This window comes from Capra hircus (assembly GCF_001704415.2).
Source record: "Capra hircus breed San Clemente chromosome X unlocalized genomic scaffold, ASM170441v1, whole genome shotgun sequence".
Classification (NCBI taxonomy): Eukaryota; Metazoa; Chordata; class Mammalia; order Artiodactyla; family Bovidae; genus Capra; species Capra hircus.
The window spans coordinates 55680176-55705662 of NW_017189516.1; the positions used below are offsets into that span (position 1 = coordinate 55680176).

The window sequence follows — 25487 nt, forward strand, 5'->3', positions numbered from 1 at the left end:
ATCTAGTCAAGGCTATGGTTTTTCCTGTGGTTATGTATGGATGTGAGAGTTGGACTGTGAAGAAGGGTGAGTGCTGAAGAATTGATGGTTTTGAACTGTGGTGTTGGAGAAGACTCTTGAGAGTCCCTTGGACTGCAAGGAGATCCAACCAGTCCATTCTGAAGGAGATCAGCCCTGGGATTTCTTTGGAAGGAATGATGCTAAAGCTGAAACCGCAGTACTTTGGCCACCTCATGCGAAGAGCTGACTCATTGGAAAAGACTCTGATGCTGGGAAGGATTGGGGGCAGGAGGAGAAGGGGACGACAGAGGATGAGATGGCTGGATAGCATCACTGACTCGATGGACTTGAGTCTGTGTGAACTCCGAGGAGTTGGTGATGGACAGGGAGGCCTGGCGTGCTGCGATTCATGGGGTCACAAAGAGTCAGACACGAGTGAGCGACTGAGCTGAACTGAACTGAACTGAGTGACTTTCACTTCACTATCAAATGATGGGGTAGAATCAAATGATGGGGTAGAATCAAATGATGCTTATTGCCATTTTGCTCTAATGCTAGAATCCATGTTATTCTGAAGTTCACTGTTCCAAGTTTCTGTTCGTTTTCTCTCAAATATCTTTTCTATCCTTAGACCCCTCTGACTCTTGCACTGTTACCTGAACTCTTCCTTTCTGTCATGCTCTCCCTTCCTGATTCCCTTTTCTTTCCTTTCTCAGCTTTGTGTTATACCTATTCAATCCAAAACAAAATAATAATAATAATAAAATGTGGCCCTGTTATTTTAAAGAAAGAAAAGATTTGGCTCCAATTTCATCCACCTCATTAGAACTGATTCAAATGTATTCTTTTTAATGGCTGAGTAATACCCCATTGTGTATATGTACCACAGCTTTCTTATCCATTCATCTGCTGATGGACATCTAGGTTGCTTCCATGTCCTGGCTATTATAACAGTGCTGCAAACTATCGCATATATATGGAATTTAGAAAGATGGTAACAATAACCCTGTATGCAGGACAGCAAAAGAGACACAGATATATAGAACAGTCTTTTAGACTCTGTGGGAGAGGGAGAGGGTGGGATGATTTGGGAGAATGGCATTGAAACATGTATAATATCATATATGAAACGAGTCGCCAGTCCAGGTTCAATGCATGATAACAGGGTGCTCGGGGCTGGTGCACTGGGACGACCCTAGGGATGGTACGGGGAGGGAGGATGGAGGGGGGTTCAGGATGGGGAACACGTGTATACCTGTGGCGGACTCATGTTGATGTCTGGCAAAACCAATATAATATTGTAAAGTAATTAGCCTCTAATTAAAATAAATAAATTTATATTTTTAAAAAAATAAAAGATTTGGGATTTGAAGTGAGATTAGACAAAGAATCCATGCTGACAATCTTCAAAATCATTAAAATACAACAATGACAGGGAAAAGCAAGATACAAAAACAGTACAGTGTACTCCCAATCATGCAAAAATGTTTTCAGGATTAGAAGTGAACACAGCACTATATTAAGAGTAGTTATTTTTGGTTGGTGAGATGATTCATACTATTTTTTTAAGTCTTTATTCATTCTGTTTTACCTATATTGACAAGTATAGTCTATTTGAAGATGAACAATTTTATGTTATTAAGCATGCTTTTCTTCAAACAATAGCTAAAAGGTGAAATTATTAAATTATCTTCTATTCAGTAATGTTTTGCTATTACTATAATTATATTGTTATTGTTAAAATTTTGCCACAAACATACAGTATTTCACCTTCATTGCTAAATAAGTTACCTACCTCTGTGAGCTATTCTGAGAACATAAATACTATGTTTCTAAAGGAAAAGCAATAGTTTTGAGTTCTAAATATCCAAGTTAAAATGACATTTTAGACAGGAAAAATGATTTTTGTCAGTTGTGGAGTTCATTTACAGATATCAATATAAATATAGTTAAATATATTTAAATTTCTTCCTAACATAAAGACTTTGGTTTTTTGAGGTTTTATTTTATTGAGATCAATGCCATGAACTCTTTAACATAAAGGAAGAGTAAAAGAATCAAAATGAAAATCTCTAGTAATCAGAAATTTTTTTTAAATTGACACTTTATTAAGGGAGGGGAATTTCAAGAGGATCTGTGAGTTTAAAATTGTTATTAACACAGTAAGAATCTATTTTTTTTTTCATTTTTTACAGAGGAAATATTGTCATCAAACAAAAATATGTCCATCATATAAAAATAATCAGAGGGCATGTGCATAGTCTAATTGAATCAAAACCAGAAAACCTGGAAATTTCATTATGATTTTGAAAAGTTTACTTTTGAGAAATTAAAAACTAATAATAGCAGAAATGAATAGTTTTAAAACATGCAACAAGGAATTCAGTGGTATTTTGTTTGCTATTGGAAGTGACCCGATTTTAATATTCTTAATCATAGGTTTGCTTAATTGGATTCTTTTATGAACTTTTCACACTTATTTAGGGAAAAAAGCTTCAGACAGGATATTTCTGGCTTTGCGGCAGATGTAACAATCCTACAGAGTTCTTGGGGTCAAAACTATTAACACCATGGAAAAGCCCCACTGAGTGAAATTCCCAAAGAGCATGAAACTCTCTGAATTTCAGTCTCAGCTGGGAATCTGAATCTCAGTCTCAGCTGAGAACTGTGTGTATTTCCCTCCTTCCTTATTTGTTTTCCTATTTCCCTTTCTAGATAGGTTTTGTATGGGAACCCAATGGGTGTCAATAACAAGGAGGCAAGTTAACAGCTCCCCACTTTGCTAAATCATGTCATCATCTGAGCAAATGGGAAGCGATTAGAAAGATCTAATCAGTTCTTTCATGGACCCCAGAGCCTATAATTTTTGGTGTCTAGTTTACCGCACATCTGCAGGCCTAAAACACAGACTTGGGTTTTACTTAGTTTTTTCCCTTTTTCACTGAAGTATATGTTAAACAGTTAAAATACACAAATCATAAGTTACAGCGTGATACCTTTTTTACATCTATACCCACCTGTTTAACATGCGCCGAGATGCAGACTTAGAATATTCCCATCACCGCAGAACACTCCCTTGTGCTCTCTTCTGTCAAGAACCTTCCAAAGTAACCACTATTGATTTTTAAAAGCTATCTTTAAATTTAAAAACATGGGTTTGGGAGAAAAGTGAGCTTGATATTATTTTGTACAGAGATACAGAGTGAAGTGAAAGTCACTCAGTCATGTCCAACTATTTGTGACCCCATGGACTACCCCGTCCATGGAATTCTCCAGGCCAGAATGATGGAGTGGGTAACCTTTCCCTTCTCCAGCAGATCTTCCCAACTTAGGGATTGAACCCAGGTATCCCACATTTCGGGTGGATTCTTTACCAGCTGAGCTACAAGGGAAGCCCAAGAATACTGGAGTGGGTAGCCTATCGCTTCTCCAGCGGAATCAAGGGTCTCCTGCATTGCAGGCAGATTATTTACCAACTGAGCTATCAGGGAAGCCCAAGAGATGTAGAAATTGCACATACAACATATACCAAAATGCGACCAATCTTTTATCTCCATTACTCTGGCTCTCCATCTTTTTTTAGGTGAAAGTGAAAGTCACTGAGTCGTGTCTGACTCTTTGCAACCTTGTGGAGTATACAGTCCGTGGAATTCTCCAGGCCAGAATACTGTAATGGGTAGCTGTTCCCTTCTCCAGGGGATCTTCCCAACCCAGGAATCAAACCCAGGTCTCCCATATTGCAGGCAGATTCTTTTACAGCTGAGCCATTAGGGAAACCCAAGAATACTGGAGTGGGTAGCCTATCCCTTCTCCAACGGATCTTCCCAGCCCATTTGATTTTTCTTAAATAACTCGTTTACTGAAGCATTATCACACATCCCCCTCTGTTATTGTGAAGACATGAGGGTATTCAGAGCACACCTGCTCCTGTTTGCCCAAGAGAAAGAATAAAGTTCCCTTATAGAGACCCTGCTTCTTTATACAGAGTGAGAAGGCTGAGGGAACATTTCTATTTTAAAAGCAAAAGGATAAGACAAAGCACAAAAAAATCAGCTTCCCTCATTCCATACCTTACTACTTTCCTATTTAGTTCACCTTGCTCATCATACCAGCTTAGGTTTATATCTTACTTAAAGTTTAAATGACTGATAGATGCAGACATTGTAAACCACATTTATATTCAGTTCAGTTCAGTTCAGTTCAGTTCAGTTCAGTCTCTCAGTCGTGTCTGACTCTTTGCGACCCCATGAATCACAGCACGCCAGGCCTCCGTGTCCATCACCAACTCCCGGAGTTCGCTCAAACTTGCGTCCATCGAGTCAGTGATGCCATCCAGCCATCTCATCCTGTCGGCCCCTTCTCCTCCTGCCCCCAATCCCTCCCAGCATCAGAGTCTTTTCCAATGAGTCTACTCTTTGCCTGAGGTGGCCAAAGTACTGGAGTTTTAGCTTTAGCATCATTCCTTCCAAAGAAATCCCAAGGCTGATCTCTTTCACAGTGGACTAGTTGGATCTCCCTACAGTCCAAGGGACTCTCAAGAGTCTTCTCCAACACCACAGTTCAAAACCATCAATTCTTCAGCCCTCAGCTTTCTTCACAGTCCAACTCTCACATCCATACATGACCACTGGAAAAACCATAGCCTTGACTGGACGGACCTTGTTGGCAAAGTAATGTCTTTGCTTTTTAATATGCTATCTAGGTTGGTCATAACTTTCCTTTCAAGGAGTAAGCATCTTTTAATTTCATGGCTGCACTCACCATCTGCAGTGATTTTGGAGCCCAAAAAAATAAAGTCTGACACTGTTTGCACTGTTCCCCCATCTATTTCCATGAAGTGATGGGACCAGATGCCATGATCTTTATTTTCTGAATGTTGAGCTTTAAGCCAACTTTTTCACTCTCCACTTTCACTTTCATCAAGAGGCTTTTGAGTTCCTCTTCACTTTCTGCCATAAGGGTGGTGTCATCTGCATATCTGAGGTTATTGATATTTCTCCTGGCAATCTTGATTCCAGCTTGTGCTTCTTCCAGCCCAGCGTTTCTCATGATGTACTCTACGTATAAGTTAAATAAGCTAAATATATTAAATAAATAAATAAGTAAATAAATAAATAAGTTAAATATACAGCCTTGAGGTACTCCTTTTCCTATTTGGAACCAGTCTGTTGTTCCATGTCCAGTTCTAACTGTTGCTTCCTGACCTTTATACAGATTTCTCAAGAGGCAGATCAGGTGGTCTGGTATTCACATCTCTTTCAGAATTTTCCACAGTTTTTTGTGATCCACACAGTCAAAGGCTTTGGCATAGTCAATAAAGCAGTAATAGATGTTTTTCTGGAACTCTCTTGCTTTTTCCATGATCCAGCAGATGTTGGCAATTTGATCTCTGGTTCCTCTGCCTTTTCTAAAACCAGCTTGAACATCTGGAAGTTCACGGTTCACGTATTGCTGAAGACTGGCTTGGAGAATTTTGAGCATTGCTTTGCTAGCGTGTGAGATGTGTGCAATTGTGCGGTAGTTTGAGCATTCTTTGGCATTGCCTTTCTTTGGGATTGGAATGAAAACTGACCTTTTCCAGTCCTGTGGCCACTGCTGAGTTTTCCAAATTTGCTGGCATATTAAGTGCAGCACTTTCACAGTATCCTCTTTCAGGATTTGAAGCAGCTCCACTGGAATTCCATCACCTCCACTAGCTTCATTTGTAGTGATGCTTTCTAAGGCCCACTTGACTTCACATTCCAGGATGTCTGGCTCTAGGTGAGTGATCACACCATCGTGATTATCTTGGTCATGAAGATCTTTTTTGTACAGTTCTTCTGTGTATTCTTGCCACCTGTTCTTAATATCTTCTGCTTCTGTTAGGTCCATACCATTTCTGTCCTTTATCGAGCCCATCTTTGCATGAAATGTTCCCTTGGTATCTCTAATTTTCTTGAAGAGATCTCTAGTCTTTCCCATTCTGTTGTTTGCCTCTATTTCTTTGAATTGATCGCTGAAGAAGGCTTTCTTATCTCTTCTTGCTATTCTTTGGAACTCTGCATTCAGATGCTTATATCTTCCCTTTTCTCCTTTGCTTTTTGCTTCTCTTCTTTTCACAGCTATTTGTAAGGCCTCCCCAGACAGCCATTTTGCTCTTTTGCATTTCTTTTCCATGGGGATTGTCCTGATCCCTGTCTCCTGTACAATGTCACGAACCTCCATCCATAATTCATCAGGCACTCTATCAGATCTAGTCCCTTAAATCTAAGGCTCCTGCGCTGTTGCAGCCTGGCATTCTCAGCCACTGCCCCTGACCTCGGACAAGGGGTAGCTCCTCTTGGCTGCTGCCCCTGACCTCGGACGTAGGGTAGCTCTGGCTGCCATGGACCACAGCCTTGTCTAACTCAATGAAACTAAACCATGCCCATGGGGCCACCCAAGATGGGCAGGTCATGGTGGAGAGGTCTGACAGAATGTGGTCCACTGGAGAAGGGAATGGCAAACCACTTCAGTATTCGTGCCTTGAGAACCCCATGGACAGTATGAACAAGCATTAATATTACAGTTTTTTTAAATCAAATGAATTTTTAAATTTACTTATTTCTCTCCTATGCAAGGTTCTTCCCTTATGCAATAACCACAAAGGCTATAAGTTTACCTTTTTACCTTCTAAAATAATGCCTTGAACAGAGTAGGTATTCAGTAAACATTTGTTAAACAAATGAATCAGCATCCTCAAGCTCTGTGGGAGAATGTAAGGCGTTTATTCAGCAGAAATGGGAAAACACAAAGGATTTAGAAGAGGAGGGTCATCAGAGCCCATGTCATTCAATCACTCAGTCATGTCTGACTCTTTGCCACCCCATGGACTGCAGCAAGTCAGGCTTCCCTGTCCTTCACCATCTCTTGGAGCTTGCTGAGCTCATATCCATTGAGTTGGTGATGCCATCCAACCATCTCACCCTCTGTCATCCCCTTCTGCCTCTCAGGAGGCAGGTAAGGTGGTCTGGTATTCCTATCTGTTGAAGAACTTTCCACAGTTTGTTGTGAAGTCAACAAACTTTGACTTTGTAAAGTCAAAGGCTTTAGCATAGTCAATGAAGCAGAAGTAGATTTTTTTTTCTGGAATTCTCTTGCTTTTTGTATGATCCAACAGATGTTGGCAATTTGATCTCTGGTTCCTCTGTCTTTTCTAAATCCAGCTTGAACATCTGGGAGTTCTTGGTTCACTTTCTGTTGAAGCCTAGCTTGGAGAATTTTGAGCATTACTTTGCTGGTGTGTGAGATGAGTGCAATTGTGTGGTGGTTTGAACATTCTTTGGCATGCCTTTCTTTGGGACTGGAATGAAAACTGACCTGTTCCAGTCCTGTGGCCACTGCTGAGTTTTCCAAATTTGCTGGCATATTGAGTGTAGCACTTTAACAGTATCATCTTTTAGGATTTGCAATAACTCAGCTGGAATTCCATCACCTCTGCTAGCTTTGTTCATAGTGATGCTTCCTAAGGCCCACTTGACTTGGCACTCCATCATGTCTGGCTCTAGGTGAGTGATCACACCATCATGGTTATCTGGGTCTTTAAGATGTCTTTTATATGGTTCTTCTGTGTATTCTTGCGACCTCTCCTTAATATCTTCTGCTTCTGTTAGGTCCACACAATTTCTGTCCTTCATTGTGCCCATCTTTTCATGAAATGTTCCCTTGGTGTCTCTAATTTCCTTGAAGAGCTCTTTAGTCTTTCCCATTCTATTGTTTTCCTCTATTTCTTTGCGTTGATCCCTTAGGAAGGCTTTCTTATCTCTCTTGCTATTCTTTAGAACTCAGCGTTCAGATGGGTATATGTTTCCTTTCCTCCTTTGCCTTTCACTTCTCTTCTTTTCGCAGCTATTTGCAAGGCCTCCTCAGACAGCCCTTTTGCCTGTTTGCATTTCTTCTTCTTGGTTATGGTTTTGATCACTGCCTCCTATACAATGTCACAAGCCTCTGTTCATAGTTCTTCAGGCACTCTGTCTATCAGATCTAATCCCTTGAATCTATTTGTCACTTCCACTGTATAATCATAATTATACAGTGTAAAATCATAATTATACGTAATTGTTATAATTGTACGTACGTGTAATTGTAATTATACGTATAAAAACACTCCAGAGCCCATGGGGTGTTGCCAGATTCCAAGACTGGCAAAGGAAGCCAGAAAGCTTGCCTGGCCCCTCTCTGTAAGTTGCTGGCATTTCTAGTGGGAACTAGAAATAAGGCAAACCAAATGGAAAGAAAGCCAGAAAACCATGTCCACCTGTCCTCTAGCCTTGATCAGGTAGCTGGGTCCATGGCCAGGACTGTTCTCATATTACTAGAAGCATGCATATTAATCACTTTATAATTTCGTGGTGGACAAAAGGTTCCTTGACTTATACAGCAACTACTCATTCATAAGGAATTCCATGTAAGTGGAAGACCATTCCCAGTAAAAGATTCTTGAGGGAAGAAAAAGCCATTTGAAGAGAAAACGAATTTTCAGATGGAATTACAAATTGTCATGAAGGACCTTCTTGCCTAAAGAAAAGATTTCCAACATTCAAAGAGAGTTAATTCTGATATAGTAGTCTGTCTTGTTTGGAAAGGAAGGGTAAAGGGATGCTTTTGTGTTTTAGGAAAAGCAAGAGTCTCAGGTATATTCCTGCCATTCCTCTCTCAGGGACCATGCGTAGCACACTCTGTGTAGCATATGCAAACCTTCAGTGGTACATGGAAATAGCCGAGGGTATAGAACCTATGTTCTTTTAGGATTAAAATGCTTAATAAGGAAGAATAAAACTTCAGGTGATTTTGATAGTATTGATAATCATTCTGTGAGCACCTGCTGTAGCTCAAGTGCTCTCATTATTTTGCAGTCGTGGAGTACTATCCCAGGAGGCAGAGAGAATTCTCTCTGTTTTTGAGATAAGCACATTGGAGCTCAGAGAGGTTATGCCATTTCCCCAAAGTCACAAAAACGGTGAGCAACCAAAGTTAGATTTGAACCCAACTTTAATTGATGTCAAAGTTAGTTTATTATTTTCTACTCTACAATGTTCCTTCTTAGAATCTGTTGCTAGTTTATCATCTTCTGATGTCCATAAAGCTAGCAGAATAGATTGTAGACACCTTGGTTGTCTTCATATTTTCTGCAGTTATCCAGGCTTCCCATGACTTTTCCTTTTAAAACTCCTCTAGCCTCCCCTGGCCACCTCTTAGAGTAGAAGCATCATTGACTGGGGATCCAGAGGCCTGGGTGGTGGACCAGGCTTCTAGAGAAAGAGCAGTTTGACCCTAACTATATCTCTGAGCCTCATTCCTTACCCACAACTCCATCCTGCTCAAAATTTCTATGATTCTAAACTGCAAGTGAAGATGACCAGCATAAAAATTTCCTCTTATAGGTGAATTTCCACTCTTGAATGTGATGAAAGCCTTAAGTTTAAATAATAATGCTTCTTAAAATTAGAACTTTCTGGCAATCTGGCTATATATTTGTTGTTCCCGTAGGGCTTTGTCATACCACATCCTAGAACACTATTCACTCTTTCTCTTAAAATGTTAAGGGCAGCTTTACTGTACAGTGTAGGTCGTGTAGGTCTGTTGACTCTTTCCTCTCAGGTATACTTGGAAATTTCTGAATCATGTGACATTCTAATGCCAGAGAGATTTGACAGGATACATCATGTATTAAACAAGAGTGTCCTTCTTAAGTGAAATTAGCCTGGAGCAAGTTAAAAATCAAGTTAAACATGCATCATTTACACAACCCACATATATGGGGAGATGGAGGGAAGGAGTTAAGTGGTCACTGGATTAAAAGATACCATTAGGCTAGTTGTCTGATCAGGGTCTTCTTTAGCACAATGGGTTTCAAACTCTGGTCAATGTAGGTATCATCTGAGGGGCTTGGTAGGAATGCAGATTCCCAGGTCCTCCTGAGAAATAGCTCAGTTAATGCTGGGCTGATCTTGTGGAGCACATTTTAAGAAGCTCTACTTCAGCATGTCCCAAGGAGGACTTTAGTTACTGTCCATGTGATGGACTAAGAGGAGAACAGTTTGAAAGAGAAATAGGCAGGGATTGAGAAAGAGGTCTGATTTTTTCAGTGGCATTAGCACTCTCTTTGGAAAATAAGACTTTCTACTCAAAACCTTGTCTGGACAATTAGGCTCAAGAAGACTTCTAAGTGACTGGATCAGGGGTAGGGAGACAGTGAGGGAGGTGAGTCATGAACCTCAGTCACCAGGGAGAGGGATGCTGCTAAGGTCAAGGCAGGACACACAAGGTCAATTCACTGGCAACCAAGAATATGGCAGGTGTGACTAGAAAAAACTGGGGTAGCTGCTAAGAAGAGTGGAAGGTGCAGCAGAGAAGAACCCAACAGGATGCTTGTTAACACACACAGGTGTGCCAAAGTAGGCAATGGAACTCTACTCAGGGCAGTAGCAGTGTGTCAGAGTGCTGTCTCTGGTCTCTGACTAGAAAATCTAATATCCCTGAGAGCCACTGAGAAATTTTAAAGAAAGTTGGGGTGGTGGCTGCAACATTCACTGGATGATCCCCAACTAAAGATTTATAAAAACCCCTGGTACTGGTCAGAGATGAAGACAGAGCATGGAGGGAGACCAGCTCCATGTCTTTAGTCAGGAGGGATTCATGTTAAACAGAACTCCATCTGGGGTATAATCTAGTATATCCATTCAGCAATTTTTGGCAAGCATTTATTGGGCATCATGCTTATCAGACACCTGAAATAACAGTTTCTTTGAAGGGATCATAGTTTAATATCACTAATATATTAATATATATGTGTGTCTGTGTATACATATATGTATTCTTTTTATGGAGTCTATTCCAATAGTTGTGCATTTATTATTCATCTTTTTAAAGTTGTTTTCAAATTCTCATTTAAAGAATGTTCCAGGTTATGTAAATCAGACATAGCTGAACTCAATCAACTAAAAGGCTTTTCATTACTCCCTTTCATTACACTGATTGGGCAGAGTGGATAACCTACCTTACCGATCTAGATCCTTAGAGGGCCCTTTGGATCTGTCAGGGAAGTATAACTTACAATAATCATTTGATGATCTTGAATTAAAACTCAAGGTACCCATAAAAGGATCCTTGTCCACAGAGAACAAAAGTAAATCGGTCCAAGTTTGGCTAGGCAGGTAAGGCATGAAGTCTTTAAGCGCATCTTCTGAAAGTTCTGTAATTAAATGGCTGCTTTGACCTTGTGCATCATGTAAAGCATAAAGACGGTCTTGCTCATTCCAGCCCTAAGCCGTTCCCCGGGTCCACGGGCAGGTGCACATGTGGCATTGCCTGGTAAGACTGTTTATATAAGTAAAGGTTGAAAAGTCATGGTGTGGAAATTATTAGGATTCTGGAAAGATTCCAGTACATGCTCCCGATCAAACTCCTCCCAACTCTTATCCCTGGGTTGGGAAGATCTTCTGGAGAAGGGCATGGCAACCCAGTCCAGTATTCTTGCCTGGAGAATCCCATGGACCGAGGAGCCTGGTGGGCTATAGTCCATGGGGTCGCAAAGAGTCAGACATGACTGAGCTACTAACACTTTCATAATGGGATAATAGACATTTAGCTAAAAGCTTCCCTGACTACTAAGATGAAAATCTAGGGAGAGAGTGGTATTTCAAGTACTGTTAGTTCATTTCCTCCTTTGTGTATGTGAGTTGATAGAGTCTCAGGTTCCTTACCAGTATCCCCAAGAGCAAACTTTGATACTGAGAGTATCAAATGGAGGGATGAAGCTAGATGGATAACAGGGCTCAAAATCATGTGGCTAGGACACTGGTGAGAAATCATTTCTTCAGTTTTATCTAAGATTGAGACTAAACCCAAGGTTGGTAGTAAGCTTTGCTATTAGAGCCTATCCTTTTAGTTAATTCCAAATAACTATAAGACCTGTTTCTCCATGCTGACCTTGGGTTTTGCAGGAAGTGAATGGCAACAGTGCTGGTTCATCAGCTGTTCTACCCCTCTCCCCTGACTGAAATACCAGTGGCTGACTAGGAAGGTCTATGTTTACCAAACATAAAGGCATCACAGGAAACACCCATATGCATTCAGCAATACTAGCTGGGAAGGACAAAAATACAATATCTGCTCCCATCTGTGCCTTGTCCCTTCAGAAAATGTGCACACATATGGTGGGCCCGTGTTAATTAAGTCCAAATATGGATTGGATTCAACTTGGAGAACAACAGATAAATCTGCAGCTAAAACTTTTCCAAATGCTTTGATGCTTCCTGAAGGAAAATGTTATCAAGGTGTTGAATAGGAGAGGGCTACAATGAACACCATCAGAAAGAAGAGCTCAGATGACCAAAGATTCAAATAACCAATTCTGCCCACATTTTAGTTACGTTTTAAATTTCAGTCATTTAACAGCTACTATTTATTTATACACCAAATATTCATGAAGATAAAATGCTATTAACCTGCACATTAAATTAATGAGAACTAACTTGTCCATGGTTACTCTGTTGTCTGAGTTCACAGCTATTTAATGGTGATGCTGAGTTGAAAAAAGAGGGAATAGCATTGTATAGCAATTCTCTTGCTGTTTTATTTGGGATTATTTTACTTTTGGCAAAAAATAAAAGAACTGCCAATGTGATTTTAAGAAAACCAAAGTAACTTTTATCTGCTGACAGCTGAGAGCAAAATTGTGTTACTTTGCTAGCATTTTTCTACATTACGACTTCAGTTGTAGTAACTGATGGAAAGTTGTTGGCCACCGTTTCTCCACGGCTAAGGTTGGAAAGAGAATGAAGTATTGGTCAGATGGAAGGATAGTCCGTTCTTGATTATATAACACTTTGGAACCAAGTACAGTTACTTAGTTGACTCTTAACAAGCAGCTACCATATAGGGGCCTGCTGACTTTTGAGGCTGGACAATATTTTCCCATTTTAAAATAGGAATGTCCTTCCTTTGGGTTATGTACTATGAGAATGCACTAAAGTAATTTGTGTGTCTCATGAGCATCATGGTGATATTATGTGTGTTTATTTGGAGATTAATGCCATCCAGGAAGCCTTTGAAAAGCAGCACTATGGACCAGGCAGAAGCCTACATCAACAGAAGTTGAGCAGGCTCACCAGGACCTCTGAATTTCCTTTGGTTTCCTGTCATAAGAAAATTCAGGTGATGAATAATGGCATACTAGCCCTTGAACTCTACTGGCTCAAATCTACTAAGTGATTTCCTTCAGTCTACATATCCAGATAATAATTATCTCATTCAACCATCTTTGTATAATTGTCTGAAAGTTTATAAAGCCATAATTCATGAACACATTCTAAAATAATATCTCTTGGATACTCCTGCTGGTTGAATCAGAGAGTATGCATGATCTAATTTGCGATTGGGAAATTTCTCAGTAGGGAGCTTAGTATTAAGTATTAGTCTCTGTGCAAACTATATGTTGAATATAAGGCTGCCTCTTAAGCAGCAAGTAGTCCAACCTTCCCTACCTCACTCCATAGTCAGGTTCCTCTTCTCAGAAGTTAGATATTCAGTTTGGGAGAAAAAGGTTCAAAGATCCAAAAGTAGTTTGAGATAGGCCTCACAACTCAGAATCTCCTATTGCTGTCTCCCAAGCCCTAAGGAATATGAAGAACCCACTCATTTTTCCTCATCCCAAAGGAAATTATTATAGACTTAGGACAGAGCCTCAGACTTCATCTAATCTCCTGTTTCAATCTCATTTTATAGTAAGAAAAGTGAGACTCAGAATGATAAACTGATGGGCTTAGAGAGGCTAGTCTTTGAGCCTAGAGGATACAGTAAATGATGGAAGGAAGTGTGGTGCTCCTGTGTCCTAAGCTACCTTCTTGGTATTCTGTACTTTGCTCCATCACCTTCAGAGCAAACTCTAATGAATATTAATGCAGTGGAAAGTTACCTCCAAAAAGAGAATAACCTACTGGTTGCTATTGCTAGTCCAATCAGGTAAACAGTCAAGGACACGTGGTCATGCCACCTGCCTTGTATTTCATTGCATAATTCCTCTTTTCCCTAAAACAAGGGTAGGATCCTTACTCTGTTGTGTTTGAACCAGTATTATGCCCTTAAGTGTATGTGTATTTCTGAACAAAATCAGGAGTGCAGCTTCTCACGCTGTAGGAGAATCTGTCATGTACAGAACATGCTTTCTAGACTTTAACGCTTTTACCCTCAGCCGCGCCTCTTTGGAGGCCCACTCTCCAAAAGCAGCCCCTGTGCGCCGCTTAGCTCCGCTTCCTGCTGAAGCCTCCCGCGCGTATGCATGCCAGCGCCTCCCAGCCTCCTAACCTGCTTGCCTCTAGGAAGAAGGGAATCGTGGTTTCCATGGCATTTCCCAGCATTTCTCTGAAGCCTCACTGCTTGATTCCGATGTGGGCACTTATGTTACAGTCATTAATTACTGCATTAAGGCAAGTCACAAAACTAATGGGGATTTGGACACAGAGTTGGAAAATGAGAATGTAATTTTGCCTGGATTATAGGATATAAAGATAAACATGGTCCAGATATGCACAGAGAGAAGAAATCACAGCTTTGCATAGCTGCCTTCTAATAGAAAAATATGGGCTTATGTGTCTCATCAAAATTGAGAGTAAGATAATCAAAGTATCACCTTTGATAACATTTAGGCAGGTCTTAGTTCACTGTGCATTCCATTTTCATCTCTGACATCTAAATAAAGAATGTTCTTTTTTTCCTGTTCTATAACAATCATTCTATAACTGAAGTTGGAAGCTTCCCTGGTGGCTCAGAGGTTAAAGCATCTGCCTGGAATGCAGAAGACCCGGGTTCGATCCCTGGGTCGGGAAGATCCCCTGGAGAAGGAAATGGCAGTCTACTCCAGTACTCTTGCCTGGAGAATCCCATGGAGGGAGGAGCCTGGTAGGCTGCAGTCCATGGGGTCGCAAAGAGTCAGACACGACTGAGCGACTTCACACACACTAAAGCTCTTAAGCAAATCATCTCTTTTTCAAAGCTGAGGAAATAGAGGTTCAGAGGGAGAACAAATTTTACCTAGGTCACACGGTTAGTTCTGAGGCTAGAGACCCTAGCTCAAGGGTATTTGACTCTAAAAGCCTTGTTGACTATAGTATCAGAAGGAACCAAGATAGCATTCAATATCACAAAATTCAGAGTAGGGACCTCAAACTGTGCAGCAAGCTGAAAACTGCAACATGAAGAACTTCTTGGTGCTGATTTTACACACTGTAAAATTAAACCAGCAACATGATATTGGTGGCCAAACATATGTCCACTAACTCTGGTGGGATGAAAATTTATGAAAGCAAAATCAGTGATGTAATCCCTCCATCCTTATAAAAAATGGTAGCCATTTGTTTATCATGTTAACAAATGTAGGAAAATGAGACTGATTTAAGTTGTAGCAAATATGATTTAAGTTATATAAGGAAGAATTTCTGGAGGCTTCCCTGGTGGTCCAGTGGTTAAGAGTCTGCCTTCCGATACAGGGGGCATGAGTTCGATCCCTGGTTGGGGAACTAAGATCTCACATGCCATGGGACAACTAAGTCCATGCACCACCACTAGAGAAGCCCACAGTCCAAACTGCTGAGCCCATGTGCTCTAGAGCCCCTGGCAAGCAGCTAGAAAATGCCTGTGCACTGCAACAAAGACCCAGCACAGCCCAAAACTAATAAGTAAATTTAAAGGTAATAATTTATACACGATATTAGAGTAACTTATAAAAAAATCTGCTTCTTGATGGTCTTTAAAAATAGAATAAGTTCTCAAAGAGTTCCCTGAAGGTAAGGAGTTTACTTAATAACTTTGTTTTGTGTTGGCATTTAGTCACTATGTCTGACTCTTTGCAACCCCATGGACTGTAGCCCACCAGGCTTCTCTGCCCATAGAATTCTCCAGGCAAGAATCCCAGAGTGGGTTGCTATTTCCTTCTCCAGGATCCCAGGATAGTAAATTTTTTCAGAAAGTAGATATGCTATGTAAACTATACATGCTACATAAAACTATCAAATGAGCTTCCTATTTGAAAGGCTTTCCAGGTGGCTCAGTGGTAAAGAATCCACCTGCCAATATAGAAGACACAAGAGACTCAGGCTCAATCCTGGGTGGGGAAGATCCCCTGGAGTAGAAAATGGCAACCCAATCCAGTATTCTTGCCTGTAAAACCCCATGGACAGAGGAGCCTGGCGGGCTACAGTCCATGGGGTTGCAAAGAATCAAACACAACTGACCACCCACACAAAATCAAAACTGTGGCATCTTAATTTAAACAGTCTTTTTGGTCATTTGTGAAATTTGAAGATACTTTATATCCACATCTTAAATCTTACCTCCTTTCTCCAATAGTCCTTTGAAAATTGAGTCCCCAAAAGACTGGTTCCAAAACCATATGTCTTTTGAATTGTATTTGTTTGTGTCTTTAAATTGGAATTGGAGTAAATGAAGAATTAATGTGAGGTAGGAGATGATAGCTCTGAAACAGATGTCAAGAGCTTTGATTGTTGTCCGAGCTTTCCTATTTATGGGCTCCATTATTTAAACTCATTTAACTTTTGAAAGAAGTCACTTCCTTATCAATAACAGAAGGATATTTTGCAAGGTAATACCTTCCAAAAAAAAAATCCTATGCATCTATAAAAGTCAGCATTCTGGCAGAAAATTCTCAGAAGCAAGGAGAAGGAAGGGAAGAAAACAGATATTAGCAAAGGCATTGTGGACATTTGAGACCAGCTGCTTCTCTTTAAAAATGCTCACCCTCTCCTTTTTTCTTTCATAATGCACACCATATGCTATGATGTCCTAATTTCTACTACAATTTACTATACTTGATTCAGTAAATATTATTTGACCAATAATATGTGTGATACTCAAGGCTCACTTCTTTATTTCATTATGGATTTTGGCCCTTTTAAGTAATATAAATTTAGAATTTGAGCATCTCTGAAGAGACTGTACAAAGCAAGATGTGTGTCCTTGTTTACACTTTGGTCAAGAATGATCAGTACTTAATGGGGTGGGTCAACAAAAAAGCTTCAAAACAGGGAAAGATCAAACATGTCAGGGAAGTGAATAATTAAAAAATAGAAATCAGAGGTTAAGTAGACAGAAACAAATTTGACACTTTTTCGCCAACAGAGACTATGTCCTGCATCACTGTATATTTGCTTGAATTTTACTCAGGTACTCCGGGTATTTGAATCTGCAGGACACCTAATGGATTTCTGGTCTACTGTTACTCCCTTTTTTAAACTTTTGTCTTCTAATGAACAGATATATTACATTGTGGGAAGTGTAATCTTGCTTGTTATCAAGTCAGTGGCTGCATAGTTCTCTCTGTGTTTTGTTTGGCCATCAAAGCCTTGGGCTTTGGTCTCCATGCAGAGTTAATTCTACCTCTGCTACTACAAAATTAAGAAAGTGCAGAATTTGTCCTGGATGCAGCGCTTCTATCCATATGCTTTAGGTTTCAGGACAATTAAAATACGAAGCATACCCATAGGACATTATTATTATTTTTTTAATGTGGACCAGTGTTGCAGTAATTATTAAAATGTGTCAGATGGAGGCAATTCATGAGTTTATGTTTGGTGCTTCTGTTGTATCCCTTCCTTGTATCTTTCTTAACTCTCCTCGTCCTATCTGATTTTTCCTCTCAGGCATCCAACATGCTCGTTCCACTATTCTTCAGACATTAAACCTACTATCTGAAAGAAAATTTCGTGTCAGTTCTTTATAGTTTAGTATGAATTGAGAACATGTTCCCTCTCCTGCGGGTATTTGCATTGTAAACCTGAGAGTTGAGAGAAAGTCTTTCCTAAGGGAATGTCACCAAGGACTTTCCAGCACCTTTTAGACATCAGAAACTGATCTTTAAACTTGAGTTGGACCTGTAGCTGGGCATGTATTAGCACTAATTCCTTACCCTTTAGTTAAGATGGGCCAAGTGACTCAAATAAACAGGCGTGTAGGTGCCAACCCCCAAATTCTAACAATATTTGAGTCACAGAATTCATTTGCAGAGTTCGAGCCACTTTTCTTTCCCTTGTTCCTATTGATTCCTGCTACTTAAATTGTCTTGTGTGTGCCTGCCTTGTTAGGCTGGAGCCCTTCCAAGGCAGAGACCACATTTTACTCAGCTCTGGATCTCTAGGCCCGGCACGGTGTCTGGCTCACTGAAAACACTTCCTGACAAATAATTAGATTCCTGCAGTTCAAATCTGCCTACAGCTATGTTTCCTTAAGTTCTCTTACACCAAGGGTCTTTCCCCTCATTTCATAGAATACCCACCATGAAGGAAAGGTCGAAACTAGTCTGTCACAGGACAAACTCCACCCAACCCAAAACAATTGTGTGAAGCAGAGATAGAAGAATTGCCTTTGGATCTAGTCTGACGAACATTATATTCTTCATGGTTCTAGAATGCAAGGGCTTTATAGAACAGAAGGGGGAAAAAAGCTACTTTTATTTCAGCAGTGCATGACGCCAGGTATTTACTAGAGCAAATGCCACCCAAGGCCCAGAGGGTTAGCTGGAGCAGCTGATACTCTGTGCTGCTTTTTATAACTCTCCTTCCCAGCACCATGCTCTACGTATGTCCCATTTCATCAGGTCACATCAACTTAAGTTGTGCCCAATACTGCATCTTATACCAAATGCATCACTATGTGGAATATTGTTTCCTTAAAAAAATTATAAAAATAAAGTTAAATTCCTTAAAAATAAAGTAGGGGAAGTTTCCCTGATTCTTGTGAAAGCAGTGACTTTGCCACTTTTTACAAATGAGCAGCCTCTTTCCTTCCAAAAGACATTGCAGCTATCCACTGTCAGCAAGCTGTGAAATTACTAGGTTAAGAATGGAATGTATAGTACAGAACTAAATTGTATATAGAGTTGTGAAATACAATTTTGATGGTGGTGAGTGGTGAGTCTGCAAACTTGTGAAAATCATTTGCAAAGATACTTGCTGTCCACTTTGTTTTTTGGTAGTAAAATTAGAGAGAAAGGGGGATTCTATAATGTAATATATAAAATGTGATCTTTAAAATGTCAATATTTATTCAATATATTTGGTATCTCTCTTATACAATACACAGTCTTGGCTGTTTGGGAGGGGGTGTAAAAGATGGAAAATCCAAATATCTTGACTTTAAAGTCAAGTCCTTTAAAGGACTTATTATTTAGAAAGAATGTTCATTTTAAAATATAAACAGCCATCATTTCATTTATTGAGAACATACCATGTGTGTCAGGAACTGTGGCAAGTATTTGTATATACTATATATCAGGAGTTGGCAAACTATGGCCAAAGGGCTAAATCTAGTCTATCTGTTTTTGTAAATAAAGTTTTATTGAAACACAGCCACATCTATTTGTTTAAGTATTGTCTATGACCGTTTTGTGCTATAATGGCAGAATTGAGTAGCTATGACAGTGTTGAGACCTGACCTGCAAAACTAAAATAGTTTCTATCTGCCCCTTATAGAAAATATTTGCTGACCTCTGCTGTATATAATTTGTTCTCACAAGAATACTCAGAGATAAATACAGATTTTCCCATTTTCCAATTAAAGTAACCGAAGGTATAGCTTATGTAACTTAGCAAGTGGCAAAGCATGGATTTAATTCTAGATTTATCTAGTTCCAAAAATCTATGTTCTTATGCTATATTTGTGTATAGAAGTAGCCAAAATATGGGTCAGGAAGAAGTCAGAGCCTTATAGAGTCACAGAAAAACTATTATTATGGTTCAGAAAAGAGAGGTTATTTTGATCATAGGGTGATAAAGATTCTGGAAAAGATTATATTTGAATACAAAAGTAAAAGTGCATCTGAGGAACTTTCTGTCCCAAGCTCAAGCCCAAGAAAAGTTAACTGATGAAGGTCAGATGTTTAGTTAGAGTTAGAGCTGAGATTAGAACCAGTTTTCCATTCTCTGAGCTCTAAGTATGCCGTTGGTGACCATACTGAACCATTGAATCTGTGTGTGTGTGTGTGTGTGTGTGTGTGTGTGTGTGTGTGTGTGTGGTTAAATGCTATAGAATGGCATAATTATTTGAAATGAAATGTATGTTGAATGAAACATACAAAAGCTTGTATGCTTTGCTCAGTAGTAATTGAACTAAATGGCCTGCACTTCCTTTATTGAATCAATCAAAAAACATATTTGTGCAGACATTAATATGATACCACCACCTAACCAACATCCTACCAAATATATTTTGGTTGTGGAAGATTTCAGTTCTGAGACAATGAGAACCACTGGCACACTCAGTGATTTCAATAATAATTTCAAATAATAAACAGGAGACCACAAAGGATAATATTCATATCCATTTGCCCTGCAGAGTCAGGTGGCTCTAGGTCAGGAGAAGAATGGAGAAGAGAGAAAAGGGTAACTGAAAGAAGCTTACCTGATACTGTAGAGTACTTTGCCATTTTTTGAAATACGAAGTAATTTGTTGTCCGTGGTAACATCATGGAAGTTGGCCCCCTTCTCATTGGCAAAGAACAAATCTGGTTTCCAAATGGAGTCCAGCATCGATGGGTCCAGGTCCAGAGAATCATCAGGGTACTCGCTATATGCCAACCGTGAATCATTCCACTGTTGTCTCAGAAAAATATTCACTCGGTAGTCCTACAGAAACGCCATGCATAAGAGTTATCTATCAACCACTCTGACATATTTTACCCTCACTCTTCTCCCTGATTTGATGCATGCCAACTTGGTATCTGAATAAACCAGACTGTGTATATCTTGGTCAAAATAAACCACTCAAGTCTATTAGGAATGGGAACAAAAGGGAGAAAAAAAGAAGACTCAACCAAACCAGAACACTCATGGAAAAAGTTGAGTTGGTTGAATATTTATTCAATTTAATCATTCTGGGTGAAAAGAATTTGCATGCAATGCAGGAGATGTGAGTTTGATCCCTGGGTCAGGAAGATCCCCTGGAGAAGGAAATGACAAACCACTCCAGTATTCTTGCTTGGGAAATCTCACAGACAGAGGAACCTGGTGGGCTACAGTCCATGGGGTTGCAAAGTCAGACACGACTTAGCGACTAAACAACAAATAACAACTATCCGATTTTGCTGTAGAAAAAGATAATGGTAAGTACAGCAGTCAGTCTGTGATGGCAGATTGTCAAATAAAACTGATATATTTTCCAAATCAGAAATGACATGATCTCTGTTTTCAATCTTCTCAGATGCTTTAGGCAGAAGAAAAGCCACTCTGTAATTTTGTAGTGGAAATCTTGTTATAAAACTCTGATATGATGGGGCAGTATTTTTTAAATTCATCAACATAAATATTAAGATGTTTCATGTTGACAAGATAATTCCCTTACAGCTACTTACTTTTGAAACTCTTAAATATTTTATCATTTCTCTGAATGGCTTGTATATATGGTAGTCGACCGGATGCTTCATCAAAACAGAAATCTCTTTCATGTTTTCCTAATCTGACATCTTTTGATAAAGGTGTTCCTCCCCGTGGAAACTCAGGTACACCCTGTCATTCCCACTTGGCCTGGAAATTTTCTTCTGTACTAATGAATCAGCGTGAGGCAGTAACTTCTCTTCAGAGGATTTTTACTCAATGTTCTTTTGGTTCATGGAAATTGTTGCTTTGCTTGACAGAGCAGACCCAATAGAGGCTTTAACAGTATTCCCTAGTTAAGCGGGACTATGGTTCAGAGCTAACAGTTGCCCACATCTGCCACCTTCATTTGCTTTGTCACCCCATCTTTGTTTTGGCATCAGGATTTTGGATCATTGCTTACTTTTCTGTAACAGTGACCAACATGTCCTAGTTTGCCTGAGAACTTTTCCAATTTAGCCTCAGAAGTCCCACATTCAGGGAACCCACTCAGTCATAAGCAAAACTTGGATGGTTGGTTTTTCTATCAGGTACAATGGAGACCACCTCAGGATGATCTGTTTTGGTTAATCCCTTTAGAGCCAAAAGAAAAATTGTAACTAGGTTGTAAAGATCAGGGTGGATGAAAAAGCACCAATCCAGTTCCTTCTCCTTAATCACTAAACTCTCCAAATTCTCATGACTTTTCCCCCGTAATACAGCCATTTGACAATCAGGCTGGTAGAGTATTTTGGAAATGGCAGTTCTTAGAAAGAGTGCCCCATGTGGGTTTAAAGAATGCTAATAATCAAATAGTTACTAACTTCTGGAGATCAGTCATCAAAGCCTAGCTTCTTAGGAAAAGCTGAAATATATTTTTAATAATGACTGTATGTTTCTCTATTGTACAACATAATGACTTTTTGACTTGGAAAATTTTATCAGCTGACTTTTATTTGGGATCATTGGACAGAGGAACCTGGCAGGCTACAGTCCATGGGGTCGCAAAGAGTCGGACACAACTGAACAACTTCATTTTACTGTACACCAGGCCTGCGAAGCAAATTCCCAGACCTAAGGGGGTGCTGTTGTGGGCCCAGGGAAGCTTCCATTCCATTCTATTTGCTCATTGGCTATCTCCTCCCTTCAAGAGTGAACCAAGAGAATGGCAAAATCTTAAAAGTTCTCCCCATCACATATTTTGCACTTTGGGGATTATCCAAACCGGCATAATGTGATTCATGGGGTCACAAAGAGTCGGACACGACTGAGCGACTGAACTGAACTGAAAGGAATCAGAGAATAGTAACTGGAAATAGGTGACCACTTCAGTGTTTCATTGGCAACAGGAGTTACTGGAAGCTTTGGAGTTTTGTGTGAGTAAAGGATGGAGAAGGCAATGGCACCCCACTCCAGTACTCTTGCCTGGAAAATCCCATGGCTGGAGGAGCCTGGTAGGCTGCCGTCCATGGGGTCACGAAGAGTCGGACACGACTGAGCGACTTCCCTTTCACTTTTCGCTTTCATGTATTGGAGAAGGAAATGGCACCCCACTCCAGTGTTCTTGCCTGGAGAATCCCAGGACAGTGGAGCCTGGTGGGCTGCCGTCTATGGGGTAGCACAGAGTCGGACACGACTGAAGCGACTTAGCAGTAGCAGAAAGAATGGAAATGTGTGATTTGTGGAAAACCAAAACAGGGGTTGTTGAAAATAAACTAATCCAATTTGCATATAAATAGGTACTAGATAGACCAACTGTGATATTTTCTGAAGATTTCCTGAAGGAAAAAATGCAGTGTTTCCACTATGTGATAACTACCCCTTTTATTTTCCTTAGGGTGGAAACAAATTATCCTTAACGAAATTTTTTGTGTGAGGGTTTATGAGATTGTTTCAGTAGGAGGTAGGAGAGAAGAGGATGTCATCTCTTAGTCAATTCTGGAGGTAGAAAAATTCCAAGTATAGGAAGTAATGACAGCTGGAAATAACAGAGATGAATGGGTTAAATTTCTTAGGCCATAGGGAGACCCCCTACTCCGGAAGGAAACAGAATGAGAGAGGCCATGAAAAGTCAGAGAGTGAGTCTTCAGCAACAAAATCACCAGGAGAACATCATTGTAGTCCTCCTTTGAACCTGAGAATGATTCAAATATGCATGTTGAGAGATTTCAGAGAATATTACATTAGTGACATAAAATATGAAACATTGACCTTTTTAAAAAAAATCTCAATTTTCACAGCTAATGTACATCTTTTTAAAAAGTCTCCCACAAGTTTTCTTCTCCAGTGTTTCCTACTTTTCTATTTTGAATTTTCTTCCAATATCAGAACTTTAAAAAAGAGCACTGAATCTGTCTTATCACAATAGAACCACTTAATGTCTAAGAGTTAATTTAAAATAAATTAATTAGCCTGTTCATAAGCAAGGATAAGTGGAAAAGTTAGAGGAGGAAATATATTTTATGCCACAGTGACAGGAATTATATGAAATAAGACTTTTATTAGATCTTTTGGAAGTATTTTTGCTTTATAATATATAGGAATTAAAATTTTCCTTAATTTTGTTCATGATGATGATACATTATTCCAGAATAAATGGCAACCATTAAAACTTAAAAAATAGAAAAGAACACCCAAGGATATAGAGAAGTAGATAGCCAAAGAAAAGATCTTCCAGGGCTATGCCTATATAATTCTTTCAGTTCACTATCATTTTCAATATAGGGTACAAATTTGACACATGATTTATCCATGCACTGCCTCTGTTTATTTACAGATAGATTTATTCTCTCAAGATATTCCAAACCACCAAAGATAGTTATATTGCTGTGTAGCCTTTCTTTGTCTTTATTTTTGCTTCTAGGTTTAATGAAATATTAAAGGAGAAGTAAACATTGAGAGACATGCTTAAGTGCAGACTGAACTTTCTTTTATACTACCTTGTCTCTCCAGAGACAGATTCTACTTCAAATAAATGACGTTATCTCCTTGTATTAAAATTTGATTTTCTATGATTGACTCCCTGGGTACTAGATTAGATAATGGAAACATTTAAATTAAGAATGTATGTGTATGTATGTATATATATATATATATATATATATATATTTGTGTGTGTCCATGTCTGTATGTGTGTAAATGCATGCATATATCTTTTATTTTTCAAAAACTATGTGTAAGTCATAGTATCTTTATATATTCTTACCACAGGTAACACAGGTACCTATATTCCATACTATTACTTCACATCAAATTTAGAATTTCTAAAGTTTTACTATTTTGGTACCTTCTAGTTCTATGCCCATGCCACAAAGATTGTTTCCTTAAATTGAATTATTTTGTTGTATTTAGTCTAGCGTTTGTGCTTGGGGATTGCCACTCTATCTCATCCGCATTCATACTGAACTTTACTACTTCTCTCTTTTTATTTTATATGTATATATTTTTCAGTCCAATTATGTCATAAAGTTTTCAAAGATATGCTTTGTGGGTTTTTTCACAGACCTATATGGCATTTTGGTTTTAACTTCCAGCTACCCTGCAGTAATGTTTTCATCATCTTGAGTATGTGCTAGCTTTGGATATGGAAAGTTAGCTTTGAATTTGAAATTATGGGAAGAGCAGTTGCTTTATGATGAATTCAGGTTTTAACATTGCATTTTAAATTTAGAGACCAGGTCACCTTATATTAGATTAACAAAATGTTAGGTTGATTCTTGGTTCTCCCTTAAGTTAGAAATAAAGAATGTAGGTACCTGCTATTCCTGGTAAGTTAGCATCTCTTTATGAGTTGCTTATGCAGCTGTAGAATGAAAAGGAGCCTGTAACATCATTCCAGCAGTTACAGCAACCATACATTCTCCTAAGAGGCTATCTACATACATCTTATCCAGTTCTTTGGGAACATGATTTCACGTTGCAGATAAAACAACTCTTCACCCTGCAGCAGTAACCAGCAGAAGATGTGGAATTTGGGGAAGATTCTGGGGAGCTGGAATCATATTCTAGAGATACTCTCTGAGTAGACACATTTTGTACACTTTCTCCCTGCTGTTGCAATCTATTTCCTGCTGCTTTGGCATGGGGAATGCTCCAGCACTCACAGGT

At 39.3% G+C, this 25487-nt stretch overlaps 1 protein-coding gene and 1 non-coding gene across 2 annotated transcripts in view; one reads left to right on the forward strand and one right to left on the reverse strand.

Moving 5' to 3' along the window:
• GLRA2 (glycine receptor alpha 2) overlaps nt 1-25487 on the reverse strand; it is a 207022-nt gene that overhangs the window by 135294 nt on the left and 46241 nt on the right. The window contains exon 4 of the mRNA XM_018044055.1: nt 20431-20654. Within this exon, the coding sequence (XP_017899544.1) occupies nt 20431-20654 (224 nt within the window). The remainder of the gene's footprint in view (nt 1-20430; nt 20655-25487) is intronic.
• Nucleotides 14775-14846, forward strand: TRNAS-GGA. The gene has a single exon. It is a non-coding gene; the product is annotated as a tRNA-Ser (tRNA).